The 15,364-nt window shown below is 44.4% G+C and overlaps 1 protein-coding gene across 2 annotated transcripts in view; it reads right to left on the bottom strand.

The window, feature by feature from the left end:
* RECK (reversion inducing cysteine rich protein with kazal motifs) overlaps positions 1-13,066 on the bottom strand; it is a gene marked incomplete at its 5' end in the record, with an annotated part of 66,967 nt that extends 53,901 nt beyond the window's left edge. For both annotated transcript variants that reach the window (XM_082479872.1, XM_082479873.1), the window contains 3 exons: positions 5,354-5,428; positions 8,980-9,038; positions 12,988-13,066. In XM_082479872.1, coding sequence (XP_082335998.1) covers positions 5,354-5,428; positions 8,980-9,038; positions 12,988-13,066 — 213 coding nt within the window. The remainder of the gene's footprint in view (positions 1-5,353; positions 5,429-8,979; positions 9,039-12,987) is intronic.
* Between the last annotated feature and the right edge of the window lie 2,298 nt (positions 13,067-15,364).

Below are 15,364 nucleotides of genomic sequence, written 5' to 3'. Positions count from 1 at the left end.
ATGAAGGACCCCACACCAGAGTAGGTGGATGTGCCCTGAAGGAAGCTGCAGCCTGTGGAAAGCCCGTGCTGGAGCAGGATCCTAACAGGACCTGTGGCCCTGTGGAGAGAAGCCCATGCTGGAGCAAGTTTCCTGGCAGGACTTGTGGCCCTGCAGGAGACCCACTCTGGAGCAGTTTGTTCCTGAAGGACTGCACCCCATGGAAAGGAACCACACTGGAGCAGTTCTTGAAGAACTGCAGCCCATGGGAAGGACCCATGCTGGAAAGTACATGGAGGACTGCCCCCTGTGGGTGGGACTCCACGCTAGAGCAGTGGAAGAGCATGAGGAGGAAGGAGTGACCTAGACAACATGTGATGAACTGACCGGAACCCCCATTCGCCCTGCCCCTGTGACGCACAGGGGGAGGACGTAGAGAAATCATGAGTGAAGCTGGGCCCAGGAAGAAGGGAAGGGTGGGGGGAAGGTGTTTTTAGATTGGTTCTAATTTCTGTGATTGCCATCACAGAAACGTGGTGGGAGGACATACACAGGTGGAGTGCTGTAATTGATGGCTACCAACTCTTCAAAAAGGATAGGCAAGGAAGGAGAGGTGGCCCTCTATGTTAGGGGCAGTTTTGAATGTCTGGAACTTGACAGTGTGGATGACAACACTGAGTGTGTATGGATAAGAATTAAGGGGAAGGCCAATAAGGCAGACATGGTGATGGGAGTTTGTTATAGACCTCCTAATCAGGATGTAGAAGCCGATGAAGTATTCTATAAGCAGCTGGCAGAGGTCTCACGATCATCTGCCCTTATTCTTGTGGGGGACTTCAACTTCCCAGATGTCTGCTGGAAATACTATGCAGCAGAGAGGGAACACTCATGGAGGTTCCTGGAGTGTGTGGAAGACAACTTCCTAACACAGCTGGTGAAGGAACCAACTAGGGGAAGTGCCCTACTGGACCTACTGTTTGTTAACAGAGAAGGTCTTGTGGGGGATGTAAAGGTTGGAGGTCACCTTGGGCAGAGTGATCAGGAAATGATAGAATTTTCAATTCTTGATCACGTAAGGCGGGGAGCCAGCAGAACTGCCACCTTGGATTTCCGAAGGGCAGACTTTAGCCTGTTTAGGAGCATGGTCGAGAGTGTCCCTTGGGAGGCAGTTTTGAAGAGCAAAGGTGCCCAGGAAGGCTGGGCATACTTCAAGCAGGTGCTCTTAAAAGCACAGGAGAAGGCCATCCCCTTGTCTCGAAAAACGAGCAGACGGGGAAGACGACCAGCCTGGCTAAATAGAGAACTTTGGCTGGACCTCAGGAAAAAAACGAAAGTTTACATTCTCTGGAAAAGGGGGTTGGCAACTTATGAGGACTATCAAGATATAACAAAGGTATGTAGGGGGAAAATGAGAAGGGCCAAAGCTCAATCAGAACTCAGCTTGGCCACTGCAGTTAAAGACAATAAGAAGAGATTCTTTGAGTATATCAATAGAAAAAGGAAGACTAGGGAAAATGTAGGCCCACTGGTGAATGAGACAGGTGCCCTAGTGGTGGAAGACACAGAGAAGGCAGAGTTACTGAATGCCTTCTTTTCTTCGGTCTTCACTGCTAAAGCTGTCCCTCATGAATCCCACACTCTGAAGGCAAAGGGGGAGGTCTGGAGAGAGGAAGATTTTCCCTCAGTTGAGGAGGACCGTGTCAGAGACCACTTGGCCAAGCTGGACATTCACAAGTCCATGGGCCCTGATGGCATGGACCCGCGAGTGCTGAGAGAGCTGGCGGATGTTATTGCTAGACCACTCTCCATCATCTTTGAACGGTCATGGAGAACAGGAGAGGTGCCTGAGGACTGGAGGAAGGCTGACATCACTCCGATCTTCAAAAAAGGCAAGAAGGAGGACCCAGGGAACTACAGACCAGTTAGTCTCACCTCTGTCCCTGAGAAGGTAATGGAGCGACTCATTCTGGATGTCATCTCCAAACACATTGAGGAACAGGAAGTTATTGGAAGTGGTCAACATGGATTTACCAAGGGTAAATCATGCTTGACCAATCTGATAGCTTTCTATGATGTTATAACTGGTTGGCTGGATGAGGGGAAAGTCGTGGATGTCATCTACCTTGACTTGAGCAAGGCTTTTGACACTGTCTCCCATGACATCCTCATTAGGAAGCTGAGGAAGTATGGGCTAGATGAGGTGACAGTGAGGTGGATTGAGAGTTGGCTGCGGGACAGAACTCAGAGGGTTGTGATCAGCGGCACAGAGTCTAGTTGGAGGCCTGTAACCAGCGGTGTCCCCCAGGGGTCGATACTTGGTCCAATTTTGTTTAATATATTCATTAATGACCTGGATGAGGGGACAGAGTGTATCCTCAGCAAGTTTGCTGATGACACCAAACTGGGTGGGGTGGCTGACACCCCAGAGGGCCATGCTGCCATCCAGCGTGACCTGGACAGGCTGGAGAGCTGGGCAGAGAAGAACCTAATGAGGTTCAACAAAAGCAAGTGCAAGGTCCTGCACCTGGGGAGGAGGAATGCTAGGCACCAGTACAGGTTAGGGGCGGATCTGCTGGGAAGTAGCTTGGAGGAGAAGGATCTGGGGGTTGTGGTAGACAGTAAATTATCCATGGCCCAGCAATGTGCCCTTGTCGCCAAAAAGGCCAATGGAATCCTGGGCTGCATAGGGAAGAGTGTGGCCAGTAGGTCGAGGGAGGTCATGCTCCCCCTCTACTCGGCACTGGTGAGGCCACAACTGGAATACTGTGTCCAATTTTGGGCTCCCCAGTTCATGAGGGACAGGGAACTGCTGGAGCGAGTCCAGCGAAGGGCAACTAAGATGATTAAGGGCTTGGAGCATCTGCCTTATGAGGAAAGGCTGAGAGAGCTGGGACTCTTTAGCCTGGAGAAGAGAAGGCTGAGGGGAGACCTTATTAATACTTACAAGTATCTAAAGGGTGGGTTGAAGGAAGATGGAGCCAGGCTCTTTTCAATGGTTCCAAGTAACAGGACGAGGGGCAATGGGCACAAGTTAGAACACAGGAAGTTCCGTTCAAATACACGGAAACACTTCTTTACGGTGAGGGTGACAGAGCACTGGAACAGGCTGCCCAGGGAGGTTGTGGAGTCCCCTTCTCTGGAGATTTTCAAGACCCGCCTGGATGCAGTCCTGAGTAATGTGCTCTAGGCAATCCTGCTTTAACAGGGGAGTTGGACTAGACGATCTCTAGAGGTCCCTTCCAACTCTGATAATTCTGTGATTCTCATTATCCTACTCCGACCTTTTGATTGTTAATAAATAAAATTAATTTCCCCAAGATGAGTTTGTTTTGCTTATGACGGTAGTTGGTGAATGATCTCCCAGTCCTTATCTCAACCCATGAGCCTTTTATCATATTTTCTCTCCCCTGTCCAGTTGAGGAAGGGGAGTGATAGAGTGACTTGGTGGGTACTTGGCATCTAGCTAAGGTCAACCCACCACAAGGGGCCTTAAATCAAAGGGTGTTGAACATGTTCTTAAGACAAAATGAAAAGTTCAACTCAATCACACTGAAACGGCAACCCATATTGTCATGCAATGATTCTGTCATCACAGGAATTAATGACTTTCTAAAGTTGCAATGGATCTGTATCTAATGATCTAAAACTATCCTCCTCCATATCCGTGGGAGTTTCCCCCTCAGACAAAAGTCAAAGTCAGCTCAAAAGAAAAGGGTAAAGAGCTGCTACTTCTACTGGTTCCACCGCATTGATTCATTTGACTTCCTCTATTGCATGAGAAGGCTAATGGTTGAACTCAATGATCTTAAGGGTCTTTTCCAACCCCAATGATCCTAATATAAAGTAGCCTCTTGTATTGGCAGTTACTGTATTACTTGATACCAGGCAATACCCTTTATATCATATTACTAGAAGGAATATAGACAACACAATGTCTGTAACCAGCGTTCCAGAAAACAGACCATTTCACTAAATTCATAACCTATCTGCTCTTCTGTGGAATGTCACTAGAACACCTTTTCAACAAAGACAAGTGGTATCTGAAAACAGCAAATATGGTATTAAGGTGAACTGTTAACTATTTTATAGCTAGATGTCTTTTATAAATGTTTATAAATATTACCAGTTCAGCAGTATTAATTTAAGATACACACTGGACAGTAAACTTGCCACTTATAAAGGTGGTAACTGGGAGTTAGAAAAATCATTGTGTCAATCACTTCCCCATTTTCATAGAATCACAGTCATAGGATGGTTTAGATTGGAAGGGACCTTAAAGATCATCTAGTTCCAAGACCCCTGCCATGGGCAGGACACCTTCCACTAGACCAGGTTGCTCAAAGCCCCATCCAGCCTGGCCTTGAATACCTCTAGGGATGGGGCATCAATTTCTCTGGGCAACCTCTTCCAGTGCCTCATCTCCCTAATAGTGAAAAATTTCTTCCTGCTATCTAATCTAAATCTATCCTCTTCTAGTTTGAAGCCATTACCCCTCATCCGATCATGACATGCCCTTGTAAAAAGTCCCTCTCCAGCCTTCTTGTAGATGCCCTTCAGATACTGGAAAGCCACTATAGGGTCTCCCTGGAGCCTTCTCTTCTCCAGGCTGAACAACCCCAACTCTCTCAGCCTGTCCTCATAGGAGAGGTGCTCCAGCCCTCTGATCATCTTTGTGGCCCTCCTCTGGACTTGCTCAAACAGTTCCATGTCCTTCTTGTGCTGAGGACTCCAAAGCTGGATGCAGTACACCAGGTGGGGTCTCAGGAGAGCGGAGTAGAGGGGCAGAATCACCTCCCTTGACCTGCTGGCCACACGTCTTTTGATGCAGTACAGGATGCAGTTGGCTTTCTGGGCTATAAGCACATGTTGCTGGCTCATGTTGAGCTTCTCATCAACCAACACACCCAAGTCCTTCTCCTCAGGGCTGCTCTCAATCCATTTTCCACCCAGCCTGTATTTGTGCAGGGGATTGCCATGACCTTGCATTTGGCGTTGTTGAACTTCATGGGTTTTACACAAGCCCACCTCTCAAGTCTGTCCAGTCCTCTCTGGATAGCATCCCTTTCCTCCAGTGTGCCGACTGCATCACACAGCTTGGTATTGTCGGCAAACTTGCTGAGTGTGTGCTCAATCCTACTGTCATTGTCACTGACAAAAAAAATCCTACTTTGAGGATCAAATTTTGTTATAAGAATTTTTCTAGTCCTCATAATGAGGAAAAAGAAGCTTGAAGACATACACATGTTCTACCAGCTCAAAACAGAGCGAGTAAATAAAATACAAGTAATTTTAAAACCTTATTTTTGAAAGCAAAAGTTTGTTAATATAAAATCAGTTGTTTTGTTTTCTTTAATTAAAAACTAGACAGCCTTACCATTGATTCTGGACAATACTCAGGTGCTCGTTGCAGTAAGTGCTTCAAACGTGAATCACTCTTAGAAGACAAAATCTGTTAAAAACAAAACATACCTTAAAACATATAGAATGTACCTTAAAACATATAGAATGTACCTTAAAACATATAGAATGTAACTACATACTGAATACTTTTTTCCATTTATTTCTTTGGTTTTAGTTTCACTACTATCTACCCTTGACAACTTTGACTAACAGTTAATATGTAACCAAGGTAAAGTTAAGATTTTCTTTTATATATTTGTAGTCTTTTAAATATGTTCCACTTTTTATGAAGAAGGAATTTTTATATTTAGAAGTGAATGAGAATTTCCTCCTCAAACACGTCAATCAAAAAGTTTCTACTGAATAGGCAGTGCGAAAAACATAAGAGATTTCTGCCCCACATATCAATATATTATACAACTCTTATTTAATTAACTGTCTCCAGCATGTTACATGACCTCAAGCAACTTACCTCCTTTCAAAAAAACCCCGAAGAAAGTAATTTTTGTGGAACAAAGATGATCAAAACCTAAAGAGACTATCAGGGGAATGAATACTACCCACAGCACAGCAAGATCAAGTTAAGCACCACCTAAGTAAACCGAACATCCAGAAGTTCATGGGATGCAAGTGAGGACGTTGAGAAGCTAGCCACTGTCATTGCAAGGTAGCTTTGTTACCCACTTAAAAAGAGGTGGAACTTTCTAGTTTCAATTTATGACTGCTCTCACTTGTCCTCCCACTACGTATCACTGTGAAGAGCTTGGCTATGTCTTCTGAGCAATCTTATTATGTGTATCAGAAGGCTGCTCTGATGTGCTCGTTCTTCCCCTGGCTAAGGGCAGTTCCCTCAGCCTCTCCAGAGAGGACATGTGCTCCAGGCCCCTGATCACCTTGTTTACTCTGCTAACTTGTTCTAGTTAACTGATGTCTTGTAACAGGGGGGACAAAATTGGATACAGTATTCTAGATGTGGTCAGCAAGTGCTGACTAAATGGGAAGAATAATTTCTCTAGACCTACTGGCTATGCTCCTGTTAATATAGCCCAGGATGACTTCTTTATTGTTGGGGCACACTGCTGGCTCATGTTCAACTTGCTGTCTACATACCAGTACCCTTGGGTGCTTTTTCAGCAAATCTGCTCCCTAGCTAATCCATCTCCAACTCATATTGTTGCAAGTGATTCTTTCTTCCCAGGTGCAGGACTTCGCATTTCTCCTTGCTGAATTTCATAAAGTTCCTGTTGGCCAATTCCTTTCATCTGTCCAGGTCCCTCTGGATGACAGACCTGCCATTAAGATTATCAACTTTTCCTTCCAGCTTGATATTGCCTGAAAACTCAACAAGAGTGAAATCTGTCGCCTCCTCCAGGTCATTAATAAAGATGTTAAACAGGACAAGTCCCAGAACAGATTCCTTCGGTATTGCACTTATTAGCCTGCAGGCAGAGTAGGACCCATTAACCTCTATCTCTGAGCCTGATTATCCAGCCAATTTTTTTACTCTTTCAGTTGTCCATCAAAACCATGTTATCCTAAAATGGACAGAAAAGTATTGAGGGAGGCAGTGTTGAAAGTCTTGCTAAAGTCAACACAAATGATATCCACTCCTTTCCCCTCATCCAGAAATCAAGCCTTAGTATCAAAGGCAACAGGGTTTGTCAGGCATGATTTACCCCTTGCATGCCCAGAAATGCATTCTGAGAGGACTCTGTCCATGATTTTCCCAGGCATTTAAGAGAAGGTAACTAGTCTGTAGTTTGCTGGATTGGGAACCATCCTTTGGGGGACTTTTTGGTTTTGTTTTCGAAGACGGGTAAATCGTTTGTCCTTCTCCAGTCATTGGGAACCTCCCCCAAGTTCCACAACCTTTCAAAGATGAGAGATAGTAACCTTGCAGTGACACCAGCCAGTTCTCTCAGCACCTTCAGATGTAGTCTATCTAGTCCCATGGAGTTGTTGGGGTCAAATTTTCTCAAGTAACTCCCGACTCAACCATCACCAGGAGTACTGATAGTACTCCTCCTTGAACCCTGCCTCTATGCACAGAGGTCTGGGAGACTTTGTTAACAAAGGCTCAGGAAATAAGGCATTCAGTACCTCTGTCTTATCTGTGCTGACACTGAAATATGTGCTGCATTCAGCAACAGTTGCACATTTTTCTTTCTTCAGTCTTTAACTACTGCCATAGCTTGTCTTGTCCTTGATATCCTCTGCAAGTCTCAACTCCAGTTGAGCTTTCTTTCCCAATGTAACCTTACATGACTGGGCAAACTTTCTAAATTTCTCTTTTATAACCTTTCCCTGCTTCTACCTTCTCTATACTGCCTTTCTGCATTGAAGCTTCTTCATGACTTTGCTGTTTAGCCAAGGCAGCCTCTTGAAACATTACTGTGTTTTCCTGAGAACTGGGATGGACTATTCTTATGCTTGGAGGAGGATCTGGATAGAGATCTCTGGAGTGGTACAGAGATGAATGCTACCAGGAACCTTATAATTGTGAAATTTCCCAGAAATACACTTAGGAAAAAATATCAGGTAAAGAAAGATAGGCCACTTATTCCTTGCTACAGTATCTGACAGACAATCAAATAATGCAAAATAATTAGATGTCTGAATCATGTTAGTTGACAAACAAATCTGTAATCCAGGTTTTCCTTTTTAAACAGCTCACTTAAATAAGTTCAATTACTAGTTAGCAGAATTCCTTACTCTTAATTAAGCCTTTTTCCTTAACTGGCAGGATCGAGAACACCACCGGGTCTCCTGTGCCCCTCACCCCAGTCCGTGGGCTGTAGTTATCTTTTACCCATGCAAGGCCTCCCTCAATAGTATCACTGGTGTCCACGTAGATGAGCCACCATGATTTAAACTAAAAGTTTTGTTAGTACAATCACAGATAAATATAAACTTAATCATAACCAGGTTTAGTGCTTGAATAGCCTCAAAGCAGGTAATAAAGACAAGAAAAGAGGGCAGGTATGACTTCAAAACAATTATAATATCAAAAAGTATGTATGCTTTACTGATGTAAATTTTTTATGTAAATAAGTTTATAGAAATACACACACAAAGCTGTACAACTTACTATCCAAAGGTACGAATCCAAACATAAATTATATATTCCAAGCTTGAATTTAGCACAAAAAGCTCTTTGTTATTACCTTATGAACAGAGTAAGTAAGCAGATTTTTGCTGGATTCACGAAGCCATATATCATAATGATTATCTAGGATGCTTAGCTAAGAAACAAGCACTGGCAGGAAGAAAGAACAGTACCAACATCTTGTTCTTCATTTTAAATTCCCCAAACCGTAGAAACACACAAGATCCAGAAATTGGGTAAAATACCTTCACCCCTCCCATTTCCTATCACGCTTATCACTTCTTGACCAAATCGTGACCTCAGATTTGTGTCTCTATTTCTCCTCAGCTTTAAACCTTTAAGTTGTCATTTAAATAACACTAATATTACATTTCATGATTCGCCCATACTATTCACACAAAAAATCATTTTCTTATGACCCTAATCTTGCTACATCATTGTTTAGAGGCATGATTTTAACTCTGAGGGATAAACCAAATTCAAAACAAGCTTACCTGTTCACAGACATCACGGCACATTAAGTTGTCCTTTGCATGGTAACAACAAGACAAGCCTATGGAAAAGCAGGGGGAGGGAAAAAGATATTTAAAAGACTTGAAGCACTTAGCTATCACTTCTCAACAGAAGCACCCACTTGACAACCCATCAGGACGATTTGTCTGGTCCACAGAAGACTGTGAGAAATTTTCCTTCCCAGAAGGCAAAAAAAAAAAAAAAAAAAGAGAGAAATTTTTGTTCCGAAATTGATGCAGATCTGTTCATCAAGTCTCACAGAATTACCCTTGAACACTCATGGCCACCAAAAGGAGATCTCACTCCCCTTCCTTCTGCTTCTAGCCACATTTCTGCTGCCTAACCTCTCCTAGTTTGGCACCCTCCAAATCCCTTCATCAGGCAATTCAATTTACTAACCCAGGGAAAACAAAAAAGAAAAAGAACAGAATAATAAAAAGTGAACAAAAGCCCCACCAAAACACTCCATAGAGACTATATATACCTTTGTAAATGGAAACATCTCACAGAATCTGAAAAGTGACAGAACCAGTTAGGAACAGGTGGAAAAGGAAATCAGAGGAGGAACACAGCTGCTCATTGAACTCTGGCTTCTTAAAGACTTGGAACAAATTGTTTCACTGTGGTGATGGATGATTAAGAGTGGTTTTGACTGACTAGACTGAAGTCGCAGAGCAAACACAGACATGAACACATAACAGGAAAACACACGAGAACTGAAGCACTGAGAAGTCATGAAGCACCGCGGTTTAAAGCAGCATTTCTAAGGTTACACTTTGTTGTGCTTTGTTCCCCCTACCATCCAAGTATTTCCTTCATTCAGAGTTAAGCTTGGTTGATACAAAATTAATTGTACAACACCTTGATATTAATTTCCATCCTTACTGCCCAGTGTTTGGAACAATGTATTAGAAAACTGACAGACAGAGATTTCCTTCAAAGCTTTCACTTCCATGCACATTTTCATATACAGGATCATTTAATGACAGATTTCTGCTCAACTGTCTGTATCTGAACATAAAACATACAACACAAAAGCAATACTGTACAATGATACCACACATATAAAGTTATATTTCACAATACCTAGTTACTAAATAGATTTTGACCCAACCAGTAAGAGGGATCTTAGGCATAAATTCCTTGATAATTTCACAGCTTACAAGTGTTTTCATCTTAAAGCCTATAGCTGTTACAAGACAACAGCCAGTTAAAAAAACAAAAGAATCCACCACCGCCAAACCCAAAATTCTCAAATATTGAAATGACAAAAAAAAAAAAAAAAAATTCAGCCTGAAAATATTGAGGAACAGGAAATCACTGAAACGGTTGTCTGAAACACTCAGAATTTAAAACAGCTACTACAGGATTGAGCTATATTTTAATGCAGAAATCTATTTCCTGAAGAGGAAAGAAGAGAAACCAAAGTAGGACTTGTAATTGGTGAAACTTTTCATTAATAATTAAAAACAGCACAGCAAAATGCCAGTAATAAATGGGGGGGGGGTGGGGGGGGTGGGGGGGTAGAGGGGTGACACATGACACAGCACCAAAATCCTGCTTACAACATGATGAAAGAATGAAATTGTAAAATTGAATTGACTTCAAAGTTTTTTGCCAATTGTCCACCATCACAGAAAAGGACTGAGATATGATACAGATGGCTTAAAAATCTTTCTGATTTGAGAGCTACACATGGGATCTTACAGGTTTTCCTGCACTATGTTCAGTAAGCTAATCTGTGCCAAAAATCAACTTCATCATGAGCAGGCTCCACCATGTTCAAACTTCAGTTATTATTTCACTTAACTCAAAAGCTTTGCTTTACACTTTCTTAGTCCTGTTATAAAGCCATGGTATTAGAAATATTAGAAACAGCAATAAAAAAACATTAACTTTGAAGGACAGTTTTTCTTAAGGCAAGAGTTGCACTTATTTTCAGAAATGTTTCTAAATTTCAGTGCCTATGCAATCAGTCTGCAAGCACATTAACACAGTGCTGGAGGAAACATTCAGCTTCACAATAAAAAGACATCCAGCAAACTAATTGTTATAAAGAAAAAAAAACTCAACCAAATGTACTTAAATATAAGCTTTACTACAAGCAGAAATACTGGCTACTCAATCATGTTTTTGTTGTTTTGTTTCACCCTAAATCCTAGACATTTTTCATTACATAAATTTTTATTGAGAGCAACTGCTACATTTAAAAGGGCGAAGAATTCAGAGTTCCCAACCTATAAAGAGAATTTACCTTGGCTTAGGTGGCAATGCATAGGTTTAACTGCATATGTCACGACGATTTGAGTTCATGAATATCTTAGGCAAGATTTTATTAAACACTCTTTCACATAGATTATTTAATACTCTGTGACATTTTATCCATTAGTTTTCAGTGGCTCTCAACCCTCCCATGATGAACTAACACACATCCAGGATAGTTCTCCTTCTCAATCACTTCCACTGCTGAGTTTCAAGTCTTATCAATTATATTAGAGTGTAACAACAAAGTAATAATATACTAAACTTTATGGTCTTTTTATTCCTTTTATACAAAATCCTAATCAATTGATGGTATTAGCAGCAAATTAAACTGGCCCAGAGTGATCTTTAGCGCTTAAGTCAGAAACAGAAGTTATCAACAACATCCATTCAAAACGCAATTCCTCAATACTCTTTCCAGTTAACCTCTTTTGAAATGTTTTATGACATCTTTCAGTCAGTCCCTTACTTTCTCATTCCTACTTTCTCTAGTTTTACTAAAGAATTTCCAGTTTTATTGATGTCCAACTATGAAATATCTACACCTCCTTCTTTGATAAGATCTGCTATCTCAGCACTATGAGTAGGTTTATCAAGGGAAAGTTGGGCTAGAGTATGTCATATTTCATTCCGCTAGCTGTTTACTGCCTTATTCCTAAAACTGTACCTCAATAGAAATCAGAACTATAGAACAATGAAATGCTATAAATGCCTCAGCGATTGCAGTCTTCTGCTTGAAAGTATTACATATTTTGTATTTTCCACTCCTGTGACAGCACTACCAACATGATCCATTTACTGAAAGCTATTTGCCAATACCTGTACTTTTTCTGCTTTCTTTTTTCATTGCTCTTTTTTGGTTCTGTCAAGAAGTTATCTGCTACCACAACTTTAATGCAGGAAACTATTTTACGATTATATTTCTCCCTACAAAGCACCTTTTCTTCACTGTTTAAAAAATTCAATACCTTGTTCAGTACCATTCTTCTTATTTAAAACGTTAGCAAAACCACAGGGAACACAAGCCCTGGAAGACACGGGCTGTTCTGACGTTTCACAAGGCAATCCAGAAATCAGGTTTCACCCACCTGGAGCAAGACACCAGGTCTTCTCCATTTCAAACCCCAACCTTGGGAACTGACCTGTTGCCAACACAACAGCCGAAGACACAAATCCCGGCCCCGAGTCACGTAACCCGCCGGGGTAAGAGCAGGGATGTACCCCCATCACGCTGCCAGGCGGGGCCCGGGAAGACGGCCGTACCCCTGCATCCCGCCCCCCGCTACCTCTGCTATCTAAGCCCCCCTCTCTCTGGTTGCCGGCCTTCGCACCAGGGTTTCAGGCGGGCGCTTCCCGGGGGCGGGGGGGCGGACACCGAGACAGTGGGAAGAGGACCGACACCAGGAAGGCGACGCTGCCCCTTCCTGGCAGCGCCCCGCGGGCAGCCGGGGAACCGCCCTCGACCCTCACCTGCTGCGGCCCCGCGCCCGCCGGCCTCCCGCTCCCGCGGGGCAGGTGCGGGCGGCAGCTGGTGCCGGGGTGTCCCTCTCTCCCCCGGCTCCAGGCAGGAGGGACCCACGGCGCCGGACCGCGCCACATCCCCGGGGGCGACGCCACCCCCCCACCTCCCAAAGTCTTGGCACCCCGCGGACGGCCTCGCCGCTGCGCCATGTTGTTGAAGAGGGACCCGCGGAGCCGCCTCTCCCCGTCCCCGGCTCGCTACTCACCGGCCGCCCCAGGGAAGAGCAGCGGAGCCGCCGCCAGGCACAGCAGGGCCCAGGGCCACCGAGCGGCCGCTACCGCCATGGCCCGGTCGCGAACCCTCAGCGCGCTGACGCGCCAAGCGCCCGCCGCGCGGCTCCGCCTCGCGACCCCCGCCCGCCCGGCGGACAGGCTGTGACGCGGGCAGCGCCCCCTCCCCTCCGCTGCGCTCCGCTCCGCTCCCCGCGCGCCCGCTCCCAGCCCCGCTCTGCCTCCCACCGCCCCCATTGGCTGCGGCTCCCCCGCCACGCCACGCCCTCTCCGCCTTGGCCGCGGCGGACATTCCAGTGGGCGAGAGCCGCCGCTGCAGGGAACTGCATCCCGCCCCGCCCCGCCCCGTAGGCAGAAAGGGGCGGGGCCCGCAGCGGAGCGGTGTCCTCTGGCGGCGGCAGTGGCAGTGGCAGTGGCAACGCGCCTGCCGGGGCACCGCTGGCTCATCTTCGGCCTGGCATCGCGGGGCGGCCGGCACTGCCCCGTCCCCGTCCCCGTCCCCGTCCCCGTCCCCGTCCCCGTCCCCGTCCCCGTCCGCGTCCCTGTCCCGTCCCTGCCCCGTCCCAGCTGGGGATGGCTCCTGTCTAGGTGGAGGGTGTCGGGCAGGGAAGCTGCTTTGGCTTCCCAGTGACAGCATACCTTCTTGCTGGTACCGCTTTTGCTCTTCTTTGGCCTTTCGTACAGGTTGTGTGTGGGGTTTGTTGGTTTTCTGTGTTTGGTTGTCTGCGGTCTGGGGCAGCGGTGGGACGTTCCTAACCCTGGCAGCAGGAAGGCAATCTAGCCTCTGGAGACTGTCTGCTGCGTAGACGGTTAGAAAAAGTCTGTAACTGGAGAAACATCTGTACAGTAGGGCCACCACTGCAGTCTCTTTTCCCTGTAGAGAGCAAATTATCTCTTTTTTTTTTTTTTTTAGAATTCAAGAGAAATTAAATGTAAGCTATCAATGAAGTCAAGCCAAACTACTGCTCATTTCATAGCTAGTAACTATTTTGCCTCAAAGTCTGGCCATTCCAAGGTGAATGGATCAGCTTCTCGCAGCTCTAGGCTTCTTGGATGAGCATCTTAGCATCCCATTGTTGTTTTTTTCTGGCAATAGTAAAATAGATTTTTAATAACCCAGAAAATTCGGCGTCAAACAAACTGCTTATATCCTTTTTCCAATCTGTCATCCCAATTAACTCCTTCTCCAAAGACAGTCTGACAAGCTACAAAGCTATTAATGAGTCCATGGTCTTCTATAGACTGGGGAATCTGTAGGAACCGTGTGCTCTTTAATTCCAGTATCAAATTCATAAATAGTCCAGAAAAAAAAACCAAAAACAAGGCAAGGCAAGAGAACACTCCAATGAGATGACAAAGTTTTGTGTCTTGTCTATCTGCCCACCAGTATAGAGTGATTAAATTGTGCTAGTTCTTTATGGAGCAAAGCCTTAAGAAACAACAGTTGTATTTTGATTTGAAGTCTAATAGATTAAAGTTGTTGCTGTATTTGTGAATTCAAGAAACTGAAAAGTGGCAAATGTAACCTGATTATAAAAAAAAAAAAATCACACCAGGACAGAAATCGTGCTTATATGTGAGTGGTCTTATATGTCACTTAAATAGCTGGGCTTTTCCACCAAAACCCAAGGTTAACTTTTGTTAATTTTCTGCCTACTATCTCGGGATTTAAAAATCATCGTGGGTCCACGAGGTGGCAGCAGATCCAAAGGCAAAATTAATCAGATGGCCAAATTTGCGGGCTGGTTTTGTTTCTTTGAAAATACAAGGGACCCGAGCAGATTAGATGCGTTTCCCCCCAGTTATGCCAAATAGTTTAATTTGGCTCGACTTTGGAGGAGGGTGAACTCCTGTGCTGTCTGCTTCCCCTGAAAGCCATTTATGTGCAAAGGCATTATCAACAATAATTTACCCCACAAGTGAAGAGGCAGAGAAAAGATTCTGGTATGTCTGGTAATTTCAAGGCTCAGCATTGTCACTCCAAGTCACCGCTTCAGTTCCAGAAGAAATAACGGACCACTGAAAGTATTTCCTTCACTTTAAAGAAGTAAACTGAACTTTGAAATTATATAAGATTTTAAAATTTGGCTTTCAGTAACGACAGTATAGATTTTAACCTAATTGTTGTAGAAAGCAAAGACTTTTGTTCCTTAGGCATTTGGACGTTGAATCTGCAGGCTCCTGTTTTCAAGTTAAACCATGCATATCAGTCCTTTTAAAACTGAACCCATTTGAAATTGATTCCTACTCAATGTTCAACTGGAATTTTGGGGCTTGAAAATTCCTCAGTGTACAGCAGTTTGCTACAAATATACCCTCAGCATACTTTTTCAGTCTGGTGGTAAGACAGAA

This window comes from Vanellus vanellus (assembly GCF_965231255.1).
Source record: "Vanellus vanellus genome assembly, chromosome: 2".
Classification (NCBI taxonomy): domain Eukaryota; kingdom Metazoa; phylum Chordata; class Aves; order Charadriiformes; family Charadriidae; genus Vanellus; species Vanellus vanellus.
This window is presented reverse-complemented; position numbering and strand designations above follow the sequence as displayed.